Source organism: Microcaecilia unicolor, chromosome 3 (genome assembly GCF_901765095.1).
Source record: "Microcaecilia unicolor chromosome 3, aMicUni1.1, whole genome shotgun sequence".
Lineage (NCBI taxonomy): Eukaryota > Metazoa > Chordata > Amphibia > Gymnophiona > Siphonopidae > Microcaecilia > Microcaecilia unicolor.
The window spans coordinates 54,963,621-54,981,173 of NC_044033.1; the positions used below are offsets into that span (position 1 = coordinate 54,963,621).

Consider the following 17,553-nt stretch of genomic DNA (forward strand, 5'->3'; position numbering starts at 1 on the left):
GAAGTTCAGTCCATCACTAAGACGTTTTAGAAACAAAAGACGCCCAAAGGCTAGTGGCCAAACTTCACACCAGTGGTCTGACCCAGCATGGCACTTCTTAAGTTTTCAATTTCTCCCATCCCTATGTTGGTTGGCTCTCTCTCTCTCTCTAGTCCTCTTCTTGTGCTGCAGGACTCTCTCCCCTACCAGAGCCCTGATTTGGATTTCTAGATCCTGACTGGGACTGAAAGTGCTTCTTCCTCCTCCTCCTGGGCCCAAGTATTCAAACATCTGCTCTTCAGATAATTTTGCCAAAGAAGAAAATTCACTTGCTATTCTCAAAACTCTGCATATAGTAAATACCTACAAACATATTTTTAGATTGTAGCTTTAAATCATGTATTTTTCTGAGAAATGTTAACCTTGTATTTTTCTCGTCGTCTTCTCTTTGCTTTCTTCTTTTCTTTTTCTTTTTTACGTTTCTTTCTGAATTTTCTGTGCCCCTTTTCATTTTTTTGTTTGTCAGTTCCTTTTATATCTTCCTGTTCCTGAACATCTTCAAATCCTGCATCATCTATTTCACCATCCTCCAGCTCACCATCCTCTCTGCAAACAGGAGAGTATATTTTAGATTTTATACATCAGTGGTTAGCATCAATAAGGCACAACAATATTTTTATTTCTCTCTGAGTATGAAGGACAGAGCATTTCAAGAAAGCCTACAAATGCAATCAAATTTACTGCCTTGTCTCATTACAAATACAAAATATTGCAATTTTTATAGTAATAACCGAGATTCTTCACAAAATATCACTGTGACTATGTTTTACTCTGTTCCTTTCTATCTGGATTTCATTCCTACGTTTTTCTTTGTTTGCCCCTATGTTTTTCTAATTTATGCCTATGTTTACTAAAGTGTGCTATAGGCACGTTAGCGTTTTTAACATGCGTAAATGGTTTACTCACGTTAAACACTAATGAGCCCATAGAAATGTATAGGCGTGTTAGCGTTTAATGCGCTTTAACTTTAAAGGCATGTTAGAAACGCTAACACACCTTTAGTTATTATGCCTACATCCTGTTTTAAAAATAAAAATTTGTGGGGTACTCCTATTGCAATAGCATTTATTTATTGATATACTTACTGTTCACAGGCTGCTTAAGGCTGTGTACAATTTTAAAACAGCTCAATAACACCACCACCACTATATAAGCAATTATTACATCAAAATAAATAAGTAATCTTACAACGTGAGCAAAATAGACCAACTTACTTGAATTCTATAAGCACTAAGGGGTCCTTTTATTAAGCTGTGCTAAAAAGTGGCCGGCAGTAGTTTTAGTGCATATGTTTCCTGTGTGCTCCAGCCACTTTTCAGCACGGCTCAAAAATGGCCGAATTTCAATTTTTCCCCATTAATGGCCATTACTACCTGAGCCCTTACAGCCTCCTATTTAGTAGGCGATAAGGGCTCATGCACTACTCATACAGTAATTGGGCAGCGCATAACAATGTGCCCGCACTGCCTGATTACCACTGGGAATGCGTACTTCCCATAGCAAACCCAGAGCTACCATAGGGCACCTGGACGCACCAGGCAATAGTGCTGTTTTACCGTGCCTTCTTAAAAGGGCCCCTAAATGATGCTTACCTATAACAGATATTCAACGTAGACAGCAGGATTAATGATGCACAAGTGGATGACATCTCATGATACTAGATGGAATGGCTTTCCCAAAGAACAGAAATTAGTGTAAAGTTCTGAGCATGTAGGAAGGTTGAGCACAGCACTCTCATCAGTCAGTTTTATAGCTCAAGGAGTATTGCAAGTTTCAGGAAGGCAGGAAGAAGGAAGGAAGGAGGAGAACCGATTAATTCTGCTTTGTTCAGAGATCCATTTATAAATATGTAAATAGTGTGTGTGTTATCTATCTGGTGCTTATCAATGGGGAGTGTGTTTCTGAAGTGTAGTGGGTGACTATCTCACATGCAATGATCACCAGATAGTGTGGTTCCGTATGAGGACGCAGATGGAGATGGTTTCCTTAAAAGTGAGGTTCCTAGACTTCAGGAAAATTAACTTTGTCAAGATGGAGAAGTACATCAGGGAAGACCATCTAAACGAAGTAAAAAAAAAGCAGTAGACAAAACTGAAAAGAGGTAAATTCATGGCAACAACCTTTTTATTCAGAAAGTAAATAAGAAAAAAGGTTTGGATAACTTCCTAAAAGAAAAGTCCATAAACTTGGGGGAAAAAAATCCACTGCTTATTTCTAGGATAAGCAGCATAAAATGTAGAGAATGACATGGGAGCGGGTAAATGAAGTAAACCGCGGTAATCCTCAGCAAAACCGTGGAAACGGCAGAAAATTTCAAAAGTTTTACCATGGGTGGAAACAGAGGATATTTCCCTATCCTGCGGGAGCGTAATAACCCCTGCACCCGCAGTAAAAAAAAAGATGCCTACCTTTTACTGTCCGTTCTACTCATTTTCAAGTTGTTCCTAGTCCTCCCAGGCTGCGGTGTAATATAACATGCAGGCACACACGTAACAGATGCCACCACATACATCACCACTATAAGGACTCCAGACTAGCCTCTCTTGAGTCTTCCTTTGTTTTATTCCCAATTCACATTGGTGCAGGAGTAGGAGACAGTACTCAGGCGGCTCAGCAACTGCAAGCAAGGACACGAGTCAGACAAGGCCTAAGCTGCCCCTCCTTTGTCGGCGCATGCAGGGGGGACAGCTGAGACCTTGCTTCCCCACCTCAAAGTCCCCAGTCAGATGCAGCGTTCACTGCCAGCCTGCCGCCTCTTCCTCCTCCTTACCCAATCCTCAATACCTAAGCAAGTGAGGGAAGAATCTTCAGTGGGTTCAGTAAGAAGGCTGGAGCTAGTGTGCGTGAAGCCAGGAGCTGGAGATTGGAGAAAGTTTTATTCACAGGGCGGCCCTTTCTGAAGACAGGTAACCGGGTGCTTATTGCAATCTGCGTCCAAGAGAGCTTTAAGTGCAAGACAGATTAGAAAATTAAGAACATAGCTTGCATGAAACTTGTCTGTGTATGTGATTTTTTTTTTCTTTCACAACTGGGAACGTGGGCCATGTGGCAGCTGCATCAAAATGCAACACATCAGGGCTTACACATGTTTAAGGGATTTGGTGTTGTGCTGGACAGCTCAGATAACTGGATCAAAGACAAGAGTTTATGCATCCTTTGTATGTGATGTAGTAAACGCCGTGATGTGTGCTATGGCAAGTAAAGGAAAGGCTTCCTTAAAGGCACATAATGAAAAATATATATATATTTTTTAATTGGGGCCCACAATTGAGAACAGAGGTCTACATAAAATGGTGTCTTGGATTATTACTGCATTGCAGTGCTTTGGCAATCCACCTTCAGAGGGCTAATATATAAATTTCTCTTTAGTGAAAATGCTGTCATTTAATACCTTTTATACTACCTCAGCCATCAACCCTTGGCCACTTTAGGGTGACTCCTGAAAAACAAGCATGTGCTACTGGTCTAATGGTAAGGTGCTTCATATTTGCTGAACACAACGGTGTCTCATCTAAGTGGGGCAGGGAGGGGATCATTTGTGAAAGGGGATGAGGGAGGGAAGATGAGGGAATGTGTCTTCTATTTTTGCTTTATTAATGACAGTTCAGAATACTGTTTGTTCATTTTTATACTGTAATAAAAAGATTTAAATATAAAATCAATTGTTTGAGGCTTCTGTGGATGGGGACAGAGTTGGCGGGGTCAGAACAGGGGTGGGACAAACTTTGTCCTCATGTCATTCTCTAATAAAATATTTTGTACTGTTTTGGGATCTTGTAACCTGGATTGGCCACTGCTGGAAACAGGATTTTGGGCTTGATGGAACTTCAGTCTGTCCCACCATGGCAATACTTATGTTATTAAGATTAAAAGATAAAAAGAAGTCATTATGATTTTCAAAAGAAGTAACCCAAAAAGTAAGAAAAAAAAATGGTTAGAAATAATTCATTACAAGATATTGCACAAACAGGAAATCAAACATATCTAGAAAAGCAATAGGCAAATAAAAGAAAAAATAGCCTGTATAATAAAGTATGTGTGTGGTGGGAGGGGGGGGGGGGGGTTGATAAGTTTTTTTTTTTTTAAGATATATTGGTGACAGGAGGAACTGTAAAAGTGGCATTTTAAGACTCAAGATGGGGGGAGGGAATATGTAGAGGCTGACGAGGTTAAAATAGAACATTATTATTTCTGTTCTTTATTCAGAGATGAGTCTGACCTAAAAAAACAAACATATATAGGAATGGAAGCGAGACAAACCTTGAATGATTTTCTGTAGATTGTATTTGTGAAGATCTAGCTAATCTAAAAGCAGATAAAGCAATGAGGCTGAATGGGATACATCCAAAGGTATTACACGAACTTCAGGAAGTTCTAGGGTTCCACTGTTTTACCTTTTCAGTGCTTCTTTTGAGTCTGTATATGGGTTCCTCCCACCAGACAAGGAAATGCTTTTTCAGAGAAAGGGTGGTGAATGCCTGGACAGTGATAGGAGTGTACTACCGTCCGCCTAGCCAAGAGAGTGGCGTAGGAAGGGGGGGCGGGAGGGGCGGTCCGCCCCGGGTGCACGCGCTCAGGGGGTGCTGGCCCCGCTGGTTCCCTGCTCTCTCTGCCCCGGAACAGGTTACTTCCTGTTCCGGGGCAGAGAGAGCAGGGAACCAGCGGGGCCGACGCAGCTCCGAGTGACGTGCACTCGGGGCGGATTGGCCCTCCCGCAGATAAGAATGCGGTCCGGGGGGGTGGGTGCGCCGCAGAGTGGGGGGGTCGCGCCGTACTGCACCCGGGGGGGGGGGTGCGCAGCGGCGACCCGCCCCGGGTGCCATTAGCCCTCGTTACGGCACTGAGCCAAGACGAGCAGACAGACACAGAAATGTCAAGGGAAATTAGGGAAGCGAATAAAAAGGGCAATGTAATATTAATGGGTGAGTTCAATTATCCGGATATAGACTGGGTTAATGAAACATCATTACAAGCAAGGGATGTGAAATTTCTTGATGAAATCAAGGACGGCTTCATGGAACAGCTGGTTCAGGAGCCGCCAAGAGAAGGAAAAATATTAGACTTAATCATTAGTGGAGCTCATGATCTGGTGCGGGGGCTAACGGTGCGAGGGCCACTTGATAACAGTGATCATAATATGATCAGTTTTGATATTGGCTACGAAGTAAGTGAACTCAGGAAATCAAATACACAAGCATTTAACGTTAGAAAAAGAGACTACAATAAAATGAGAAGAACGGTGAAAAAATGACTGAAGGGAGCAGCTGAAAAGGTAAAAACTTGAATCAGGCATTGATGCTGTTCAAAAACACCATCCTAGAAGTACAGGACAAATATATTCCGCGCATTAGAAAAAGAGGCAAAAAAAAATAAACGTCTGCCAGCATGGCTAAACAGTAAGGTAAAGGAAACTATTAGAGCCAAAAAAAACAATCCTTCAGAAAACGGAGAAGGGAACCGACTGAAGACAATAAGATAAAACATAAGGAATGTCAAGCCAAATGCAAAAAGGAGATAAGGAGGGCTAAGAAGGACTTTGAAAAAAAGTTAGCGTTAGAACCAAAAACACATAGCAAACATTTTTTTAGGTATATTAAAAGCAGGAAGCCGGCTAAGGAGTCGGTAGAACCACTAGACGACTGTAAAGGGGCGATCAGGGAAGACAAAGCCATAGCGGAGAAATTAAATGAATTCTTTGCTTCGGTTCACCGAGAAGGATTTGGGAGGGATACCGGTGCCGGAAAAGGTATTTGCAGCAGACGAGTCAGAAAGACTAAATGATTTCTCTGTAAACTTGGGAGGATGTAATGGGGCAGTTCCTTCAGACTTAAAAGTAGTAAATCACCAGGACCGGATAGTATTCATCCCAGAGTATTAAAAGAGCTGAAAAATGAACTTGTGGAGCTACTGGTAGTAATATGCAATTTATCCCTAAAAACAGGTGTGGTACTGGAAGATTGGAGGGTGGCCAATGTAACGCTGATTTTTAAAAAGGGTTCCAGAGGAGGTCTGAGAAATTATAGACCGGTGAGTCTGACATTGGTGCCAGGAAAAATGGTGGAGGCTATTATTAAGAATAAAATTACAGAGCACATACAAAAGCATGGGCTACTGAGACAAAGTCAGCACAGATTTAGTGAAGGGAAGTCTTGCCTCATAAATCTACTTAATTTTTTCAAGGGGGTGAACAAACATGTGGACAAAGGGGAGCCGGTGGATATTGTATATCTAGATTTTCAGAAGGCGTTTGACAAAGTGCCTCATGACAGACTCCAAAGGAAACTGGAGAGTCATGGGAGATCGGAGGTAGTGTATTATTATGGATTAAGAGCTGGTTAAAAAATAGGAAGAGAGTAGGGTTGAATGGTCATTATTCTCGATGGAGAAGGGTAGTTAGTGGGGTCCCTCAGGGATCTGTGCTGGGACCGCTGCTTTTTAACATATTTATAAATGACCTTGAGGTCACGTGATGCTCTGAAAGGAGGCAGACGTGGTTTCGTGAGCTCCGAGGCCCTGACCCCTGAAATCTGAAATTTAAACGATTATATTACAAGGCAAGAGCCCTTAAAACATTAAAACATAGTGGAGAACCTTTATGGATAAGTTTCTGAGCACTCCAGCAAAAGCGATGACTAGCAGAAGCACGAAAAAAGAAAAAGACAAATCCAAGGTAGCGGGTGGTGCGGAGGAAGGCCCGGCGCTGAGCGGGAACGCCGCGTTCACAGAGGAGCAGTTAAAACAGCTCAGAGACGTGATGGAAGAGGTGATGGCGCAAAAACTAGACCAACTATGTGTGCGCACCGCGAACTTAGAGACGCTCCTCACGGACACTGTGCAGCGAACGGGGGAGCTTGAAAAGCAAGTCTCGGAAGTCAAAGATGCGTCGGGCCCCACCGCGCGCCAAGTAACAGACCTTACAGCAAACGTGGAGCGGCTGAAGGTTCAACTGGATGACCTAGAGAACAGATCGCGACGGGGAAATTTGCGGCTGGTGGGCCTCCCAGAGGCGGTCCCAGACCAAGCGCTAGCGTCTGTGTTGGAAAAGTGGCTAGCAGAAGAATTCGCGCTATCTGACCACGCGGGCAAGATTTGTTTGGAACGGGCCCACCGGGTGGGAAGATATCAAGAGGGAAAGAAAAACCCGAGAACAGTTAAAGTCAAAGTGCACAACTACGTGCACAAAGTAGAAATCTTGCAAGGCTATAGACAAAAACGCCAGGAACTTAAATACAATGGACACCAAGTCCGAATTTACCAGGACTATTCGGCAGCACTGCAGGAGCAGAGGAAAAAATTTACTCCATGGTGTCAGCGACTTCATGAAATGCAAGTACCATTTATGCTAATATACCCTGCGGTACTTAAAGTCAAGAGTGAAGGCAAATGGAAGTTTTGCAACACAGTCTCTGCAGCACAACACCACGTGGAGGACTTGGAAGACAAGAAAAACAGGCCTGACAGAGGAGAGAAAGAGAAATAATTTACCTAATGTAATGTATTATATGTTTATTGCTATGTTGGAGTGTTAGTAACAATATAGTAGAGAACCCACACAGGGATTCAGGGATCGATGCCTAAGATTGGTTATAGAAGGGCTGCCATGATTATGCTAGAGTTGGGGCCCAGAGGCACGGAAACCCCGATTACCCATCCAGAGAGAGATGGGTTGGGCCACAGAGATGGGAGGGACAATAAAGGGAAGGAAAAGGAACGGGGGAGGGGTGGGACGACAGAGGGGAGCCATGGGGGGAGGTAGGGGTCAGAAGAAGAGGGAGGGCATGAGAAGGGGTAGTTGGGGGGGTAGCAGAACCAGTTTTGTGTGCAATTGGGGCAACGAAAGGTGGGGCACTTGTAGTAAAGAACACTTGATATAGAAAGGGCGGGGCATGAGAGAAAGTGTAAGGACAGCGACCTTAAGAACTTAACGGGAAGATTCCCTGGGAGGGAGGCTGGGCTCTCCCGGGAATGCAGAGAGGATACTATGACTGCAACACCAGACAAGAGTTTTGAGCAAGCCACGGGGGAGTGAGGTTCGTGTGATCTCCTGGAACGTTTGTGGGATCACGACCCCAATAAAAAGAACAAAGATATTGGAGGCTTTGAAGCGTCATGGGGCCCAGATAGCCTGCGTTCAAGAGACGAGACTCTCCCAAGAGGAGCATGAAAAGCTAAAAAAGCAGTGGGTGGGGGAGATGTACTGTTCCCCAGCGGTAGGCAGAAAAGGAGGGGTAGCAATTTTAATACATAAAGCTTTGGCCTGTCAAGTAACGCCCTTATTCAAAGATAGTGAGGGGAGATATGTTGGAGTTAAGATACACCTGCAGGGCAGAGATAGACTTTTGGTGGCTGTCTACGCACCAACTGGGATGAATAAACAGTTTTACTCACAGTTATTAAGCAAGTGCCAACAGTACCCAGATCTGCCCAAAATGATAGCAGGGGACATGAACCAGGTATTTGACTGGGGGCTGGATCGTACGGGACCAAGGAGAAGAGGGGAGCTTGATGGGCCCACACTGCTAGAATCCTTTTGTCAAGCTGCAGGGTTAGTTGATCCATGGCGGCTGCTGAACATGGATGAGAAAGATTATACTCATACATCGAGAGTCCACCGTACCCAATCCAGACTAGATTACATACTACTTTCCCAAGAATTGTTCTCGCAGGTCCAGGCAGCAAGGATAGGACCTGAGGAGCTGTCAGATCATGCTATGGTCTGGATAGACCTGGAAGCACAGCCATTCTATCAAGCAGCGAGACACTGGCGCTTCCCGGCCTATCTATACTCCTCCCCGGAATTTCAGAAATATCTTCTTAAAAAATGGGAGGAATATAGCACTTTTAATGCTCAGCATGCGGAGGACCCAGTTCTTTTCTGGGCAGCTGCCAAAGCTGTGCTAAGAGGAGACATAATAGCCTATGTGAGCCAGAGAAATCGTCAGATCGCAAAGGGGATCCTAACTCGAGAGCGCCAGTTTAGACAGGCAAAGAGACAATACATTAAAGACCCAGTAGCAGAAAATTATGATTCATTGAGGGCAGCGCGGGTTGCGTTAAATGAACTCTTGCACGAGAGAACGACCCGTTCCCTTATTTATAGAAAGTTTAAACTTTACAAGTATGGAGACAAAGTGGGAGGGCAGCTAGCTCGCCTGGTGAAAGGAGCGCGCAGGTCACACTATATACCGGTCCTGAGAAATAGTGCAGGACAGAGAGTGTCTAGAGCGGAGGAGGTGGCGGAGACCTTCTGGAGGCACTTCTCTGGGTTATATCAAGGAGAACCTGGGGAGCGAAAAGGAATAAGGGACTACTTAGCTCAGTCAGGCATGCCGCAGCTCCCGGCTGAAGCAGTGGAGGGGCTTAATGTGCCATTAATGGCTAAAGAAGTTCAGAGAGCCATCAAGGCCCTAAAGTTACATTCAGCACCGGGGCCTGACGGCTTTTCGGGCGAATTTTACAAAATGCTAGGCCCCCAGCTACTGGGACCATTATGGGAATATTATACAGAAATCATAGAGCACGAGGCGTTTCCTCCTCAGGCAAATATGGTGTTAGTCAGTCTTCTGCCAAAAAGTGGGAGGGATTTATTGGACCCTGGCTCATATCGGCCGATTTCATTAATAAACGTTGATGTGAAGATTCTATCACGAGTCCTGGCAGACCGACTGGCCCCTTTGTTGCCCCAGTTAATTCAGGAGAGTCAGGTAGGCTTTGTGAGAGGTCGCCAGTCAGTCCTAAATGTGCGCAAATTACTAGCAGCAGTAATACACAATACAGTGGGAGGAACATCGGGGTTGATAGTTAGCCTAGACGCGGAACGCGCCTTCGACAGAGTGTTTTGGCCCTTTATGTTTGAAGTGTTACAATGGGTGGGGATCACGGGATGGCACTTGCAGGCTATAAGAGCACTTTACACATCTCCAAAAGCTATGCTGATAGTAAATGGGATTAGAACAGAAGAGATGGAGATTCGATGTGGGACACGACAGGGATGCCCCCTGTCTCCTCTGCTATTTGTGCTCTCCTTAGAGCCTCTTTTATGTGAGATTTGGGCGGCGGAGCGGATACGGGGCACACAAACTCAGGGGGCAGTTCCCAAAATACTTGCATATGCTGATGATCTCTTACTAATTCTAGACCCGGCCCATTCGACACTCCATTGCCTGTTAGAAGTTCTGAGGGGTTACGGGGCGATGTCAGGCTTTAAGCTAAACCTACTAAAGTCACAGGGCCTGCCCCTAGGAGAGGAGGTGAGAGTTGGCTGGGGAGACCGGTTCCCTTTAGGATGGGCGATTGAGAAAATAAAATACCTGGAGGTTATGGTCCCGACCGATCTAGCTAAGTTATATAGAGTGAATGTGTTCCCACTGCTGGCAGAAACCCGTTGATTGCTACAACTCTGGGGCGCCTATCCCATTTCACTTGCTGGCCGTATAGCACTTTTTAACATGATGATAGCGCCTAAGTGGCTCTACTTATTTCAAATGTTGCCGCTGTATTTGCGGCGCAGAGAAGAGCGGATATTACATCGCATGGTGCAAGGCTTTTTGTGGAGGGATCGGCGCCCTAGACTGCCGATGGCAGTGATACAAAAGCCAAAGACTCATGGGGGAATGGGATTACTGAATATTAGGTACTTGGTAGTTTCCTGTGTTTTGAGGCATGTTCGAGACTGGCTGGCGGGGACCCAGGACTTCACACCGACTGCAATAGAAACATCGTTGGCCCCTGAAGAGCATCTGGGATGGCTGATACACACAACAGGCAGAAAACCACAGCTGGAGATTCGGAAAAATCCGTTTATTAGTTCTGCAAGAGCAGCCTGGAGGTGGCTGTGCAGGCGCCACAATTTTTCGCCCGCAGCAACACCATTTTTGCCGTTGAGAAACAACCCAGACTTCCCAGCGGGCACATCTTCAAAGTCTCTCCTCGCCTGGCAGAAGTGCGGGATCCACTATATATATCAGCTGCTGAATGAGGAGGGGAAGATTAAAGACTTTACAGAACTGCAGCAGGAGTTTAAATTACCAGCTCAGGACTCTTTTGCTTATTACCAGGTGCGGCATTATGCAGCATCGCTCGGCTGGGAGAACCTATGCGAGGATGTTCAAGATATTTTAAGCTCGGCTCTTACCTTGGGCTCTCAAAATACAGTACCATTAAGATTTTTCCATCGAAATTTGTTGGACACAACAGAAGATCTGGACTATGTGGGCTATGCGGCGAAGTGGGCAGCGGACTTAGCGGTGGAGGTCTCGGAGAGTTTGTTTACAGAATTTCTCAGAAGCATCCTGAGACAGGCCACCTTTTCCCGAGACTGGGAGCTGCAATACAGGTTTGCGCTAAGACTATATATTGCGCCTAACAGAGCATTCAAGGCGCGTTTTGGATCTACAGAGGCGTGTCCAAAGTGTGGCAGGAACCCAGCTACTTTGGGCCATATGTTTTGGACTTGCCCATTAGTGGCAAGCTTCTGGACAGAGATCCTAGCAGCTATCCGGAAATATTGGAACAACTCAGTGCCCCTGCAGCCTCTGCTTTTTGTTTTTATTGACCCTCTGTAGACCCGCGTCTGATCTTTCCACACGGAGGTGTACAGAGAGTCTGTTCTCCTATGACCTTGTAGACCGCCTCCCTGAATTCCTGATTTACCCCTTCCCATGGGTATCGCTCCTGGGGAGGCATCAGAAGGCTCAGTTCAAATCTAATTCCCATGACCACACCTTTCTGTCTATTAGGATGTAGGTGGATCTTTGGCCATTTATGTTCCCACATATATTCTATTAAAAGCCAACCCAAATTAGTTCAGAGACTGAGTGTTATTTGTGTGTGGATTACCTTGCAGAACAAATGACAGGTAAAGAATGAATTAGAAATAAAGACAGAGATAGTTGCCAGAAATAAAGTGTTTATTCTTACCAAAATCAAATCTTCAATTTGGTACATTCATCAGACAGATCCTAGGTTCAACTGCACAGAGTTCTGGCTCTGAGGATGTGTTGGGGAAAGTTCCAACGATCTGCCAAAATCTCTTCTCTTTTATAGGCGCAGGTCTACATGCAAGTCAATGGCAAGACCCCTGGTTTTTTTTCCTTAATATTGCCCAACCTCTGATTCATACTTTCCTTTCCGGCAGGTGTCCATCTGTACCCTCTTCTTTCCGTTTTAGCTATTGCAAGATTTCCGTTATTGTCAACAACATGTTTTTTCTTATTACAAAAATATCTGCACCTGATTATGACATTTCCGCTTTTGTCAACACTTGTTTTTCTCCCTCTTGATACAAAAATATCTCAATACTAGCATTTCAGTTTCATATCATCTTTCATATCATCTTATGATCTGAGTGCCAATCTTATAGAAACACAGACTTCATTTTAAAAACCAAACTTCATCCATTTTTGTCCATTATTTCTACATCTTAGGTGTTATGTTCAATTTAACAGTTCTACCAGATTTTGTTAAGACCCATCATGCAGGCCTGCTTTTGCAGGTTCCCATCTATAAGGCCATTGGTGGGCTTTCAGGCCTAGTCAGGGCTGCTCAGCTGGCCAAAGCCCAGTAACTTGGCCCACCACCATTCCAGTGGATAGGCCTCAAGCTACAACACATATTAACATTTTATTTGAGGACTTTAAACTAGGAAATCTTCATGTATCGGGTCTGAAAGACTTCTTGAGGAGATCTGTGCTGCAGGGAAAGAGAGTGTTGCTACTGAACTGGAGGGAGTCGACCGCCCCAGCTGTGGCGCATTGGAGGGTGCAAATGATTGAGAGACTAAAACTGGAGAGACGGGGAATCAAGAATTTTGAGTCACCGGAGGGCAGACGTTTGCGGTTGGTGTGGAGTCGTTTCTGGGACACACTACAGCCCGCAGCCAGGAGCAGTCTCTCCTTAATAGTTAATGCCTCTGTGAAATAGTGTTGAAATGTGCCACGCCTTTCTGATGCACTGCCTAAATGTCTTGGGGGGGGGGGAATAGGGAGGGAAGGGAGGGGGGGGGAGTTTGAAACATGCTTTTCCACATTATATGTTTATTGGAGTTGGATTGCAGACATGTTAAGTTGTCAATTTTACCTGTGACTTGTATTTGCAATTGTCACTTTTGTTTTGAATAAAAAAGATTTAAACATAAATGACCTTGAGATGGGAGTAACTAGTGATGTAATTAAATTCGCAGATGACACAAAGTTATCCAGGGTCGTGTCGCAGGAGGAGTGTGAAAGATTACAAGAAGACCTCATGAAACTGGGGGATTGGGTGTCCAAACGGCAGATGAAGTTCAATGTTGACAAGTGCAAAGTGATGCATGTGAGAAGGAGAAACCCGAATTACAGCTATGTCATGCAAGGTTACGCTTTAGGAGTTACGGACCAAGAAAGGGATCTGGGAGTCATCGTGGATAGAACGTTGAAATCTTCAGCTCAATGTGCTGCGGCGGCTAAGAAGGCAAACAGAATGTTGAGTATTATTAGAAAAGGGATGGAAAACAAGCATGAAGATGTTATAATGCCGTTATATCGCTCCATGGTGCAACCGCACCTGGAGTATTGTGTTCAGTTCTGGTCGCCTCATCTCAAAAAAGATATAAAGGAATTGGAGAAGGTACAGAGAAGGGCGACAAAAATGATAAAAGGGATGGGACAACTACCCTATGAGGAGAGGTTAAGATGGCTAGGACACTTTAGCCTGGAGAAAAGGCAGCTGAGGGGTGATATGATATAGGTCTACAAAATAATGAGTGGGGTAGAGCGGACAGATGTGAAGCGTTTGTTTACACTTTCTAACTATAATAGAACCAGGGGGACACAAGATGAAATTAGAATGTGGTAGGTTTAAAACAAATCGGAGAAAGTTTTTCTTTACTCAGGGCATAGTTAGACTCTGGAACTCATTGCCAGAGAAGGTAGTGACGGCAACTGGCCTTGCTGAGTTTAAAGGGGGTCTGGACAGATTCCTGAAGGAAAAGTCCATTGATCATTATTAAATTTGGGGTTTTTGCCAGGTTCTTTGGGCCTGGATTGGCCGCTGTCGGAGACAAAGTGCTGGGCTTGATGGACCTTTGGTCTTTTCCCAGCGTGGCAGTGCTTATGTACCCTCCCCACAGGAACATAACACTCTCCTCCTCCTTGTCTCATCAGCTTGTAGCCTTGGGGTCATCTTTGATTCCTCTCTCTCTCTCTCTACATATCCAACAGTCTGCAAAAACCTGTTGTTTCATTCTCTATAATATCACTAAAATTCGTTCCTTCCTTTCTGAGCACACTATCAAAACCCTTATCCATACTCTTATCACCTCTCACTTACTATTGCAACTTGCTTCTCATAGGTCTCCCACTTAGTCATCTCTCTCCTCTTCAACCTGTTCAAAATTCTGCGCACAACTTATATTCCACTAGTGTCGCTATGCTGTTAGCCCTCTCCTCAAGTCACTTCATTGGTTCCCTATTTGTTTCCGTATACAGTTCAAACTCTTCTTATTGACTTACAAGTGAATTCACTCTGCAGCTCCTCAGTACCTGTCCACTCTTATCTCTCCCTACACTCCTCCCCAGGAACTCTGTTCATTGGGTAAATCTCTCTTATCTGTACACTTCTCCTCCACTGCTAACTCCAGACTCCATTCCTTTTATCTTGCTGCACCTTACGTCTGGAATAGACTTCATGAGTCAGTATGTTATGCTCCATCTCTGGCCATCTTCAAATCTAGGCTAAAAGCCCACCTTTTTGAGGCTGCTTTTAACCCTAACCCCTATTCCCTTGTTCAGTACGCATGTCTGTATTATCATTCCCACCTTAATTCCCTTATCCCTTACTCGTCCTGTTTGTCTGTCCTGATTAGATTGTAAGCTCTGTTGGGCAGGAACTGTCTCTTCACGTTCAATTGTACAGCACTGCATATGTCTAGTAGTGCTATAGAAATGATAAGTAAGAGGAGGAGAAAGAGGCTGTGAAGACAAAAAGGGTGCTGGAATTCAAGAATGCGTAGGATAAACAGAGGAACACTAGGATGGAAAAAGGATGGAATCCAATTAAAGCAAAACTTATGACCCCATAACTGGAGTGAGGATATCACTGAGATGAGCTCCTAGACCTCCTCATTTAACATCCAACCCACGCTACCTCAGCACTCCTACCTTGCTTAAATTTTTACAATACTGCACGCTGAAGCTTTTGGCTATCTGATAAGAGGGTTTTTTTCCTTCATCTTCGGCCCATGTCACCATCAAAGCTGCCTAGGAAAGAGGGAACGAGAGGCCGCGCAGGAGAATCCAAGATGGCGGATGGAGATTCCTCAAGCCCACAATCAGTCGGCTCTGCGTGGGCTGCAGAAATTGTAGCAGAAGTTTCAACTTTATTGGAATCTTCTGTAGACATTAAGCTCCAAATAATTTTCAGATAAAACTTGAGGCTATGAATGACAAACTAGAAAATATATGTTTGGATCTCTCCATCTATCAACAGAGGCTTTTAGATACAGAGGACAAGCTTCACCAACAGGATACGCAACAACAGGCAACGCAACAGAAAAATCGAACAGCGGGCCTTTTTAGAAAACTAGTTCCCTAAAGCTTTAAAATTACAGTCAGCGACAGGACCTCTGCGCATTGAACGAACCCACCACCAGGGATCGGTGAGGCTTAAGGACCCTCATCCTCGGACTGGCACCTTTCAATACTTTAAGTAAATACTCAAATCTTGAATAGGTAAATGTCTTCTTCTGTATATACTTTGGATAACAAAAATCCAAAAATTGAAGGATTTTCTAAATTGTAGATTAATTCTGTAAATAAAACTGTCATGCTCATCAATGATTAGAAAGTGCTGAGTCCTCTATTACAACTCAATTATACTTTGCTATACTCTCTTACAGTACGTATTTCAAAACATGGCTAAATTAACAGCTGCTGAAAAACAGAATAATTACCGTGAACATCTTAAGGCAAAGGGCTTTCTAGCTGCAGTTCAAGACAAAGACAGGAAATGAAAAGCTGCAAGTTGTGACAAAATGACTCAAAAGGAATTTAAAAAGTTTCAAGAATTGCATAAAAAGAGCCAGGAAAAGTACAGAGCGCGTCAAAAACAACTCAGCATTGTTAATGCTGTCAGCGCTCCCACTCCTCACTCAGTCCATATAAGTCACCAACCACTCTGGGAAAGGCAGTGGAACAAATGCTTTGTCATCTGCCACATAGTCCTAGAAAACAACTAAAAGTTCTATTTAAATTAAAACTCAACACTGAGAAAACTCATTGCCTTATACTCTCATCTCTTTATAATAAGTTCAAGCCAACCACCTTAGTCACTTCTGAACTTTCCTTACCAATCTCAGAGACTCTACGACTATTAGGTGTAATTGTCAATAGAAACTTAACGCTGGAGCAGCAAACAAACTCCACCACTAAAAAAGTATTCTTCTCACTTTGGAAACGGAAACGTATTAAACCATATTTCCGAAGAGATGTATTCCACAATTTAGTTCGCTCATTAGTCTTAAGTCACCTTGATTACTGCAATGGTATATACGCAGGGTGCAAGGCTCTGCTTCATAACAAACTTCAAACCGCCCAGAACACAGCTGCTAGACTGATTTACAGTAAATTGAGGTTCGAAAGTTCAAGACCACTGCGTGAGAAACTGCATTGGCTTCCTATCAAGGACCGGATAACTTTTAAAGTTTGCATCCTGGTGCATAAAATTCTCTACGGTGAAGCCCCAGCATATATGGATGCCCTTATCAGCTTACCACCTAGGAACTCTTCCAGATCGTCACGCACGTACTTGAATCTTCACTACCCAGCCTGCTTTGGCATCAAGTATAAAACCACCTATGCATCCATCTTTCCTTATGTTAGCGCTCACTCATGGAATGGATTACCAAAATCTGTAAAATCTATTCAAGATCATTTGGCCTTCAGAAAATCTATAAAGACCCTATTATTTGGGAAAGCTTATGCTACACACCCACCTAGCATCTCTAACTTCTGAACTGCTGAAGTGACTTCGACATATTGAACTCTATTACTTTTTCTCCTTTTCCTCTCCTTTGCTGTTACTCGCTAATCTCTTTACTTCATTGATTTTGATTGTTTGCTGAATTGATGTATGTTTTTGCAGACTGATGTAAGCCACATTGAGCCTGCCCATGGGTGGGAAAATGTGGGATACAAATGCTATAAATAAATAAATAAATAGATTTACATTAGCCAGCCAACATTGATTGAAAATAGAGTCCGACTCCACACTTCAGAAACAAAGTTGCTTAGAAGAGTATGTTAAAAACTGTTATTTCTTTTTACATGTGAGATGACATATCATGGTAGGCACCAAGAAAGAAAGACAGTGTAACTAACAAAGGGAAACTGGGAAAAGCGAAGATACTTACCTGTAGCAGGTATTCTCCGAGGACAGCAGGCTGATTGTTCTCACATGTGGGTCAACGTCCGCGTCGGCCCAGGAATCGGCATTTTGCAAGCAAAATATAAAAAAGGTTTTGCCAGAGTCTTCTGGCGC

The 17,553-nt window shown here is 43.9% G+C and overlaps 1 protein-coding gene across 1 annotated transcript in view; it reads right to left on the minus strand.

The window, feature by feature from the left end:
* The window catches only part of ZC3H6 (zinc finger CCCH-type containing 6), a 202,835-nt gene that overhangs the window by 162,070 nt on the left and 23,212 nt on the right, over positions 1 to 17,553 (minus strand). Inside the window, exon 2 of the mRNA XM_030195943.1 lies at positions 402 to 585. Coding sequence (XP_030051803.1) covers positions 402 to 585 — 184 coding nt within the window. The remainder of the gene's footprint in view (positions 1 to 401; positions 586 to 17,553) is intronic.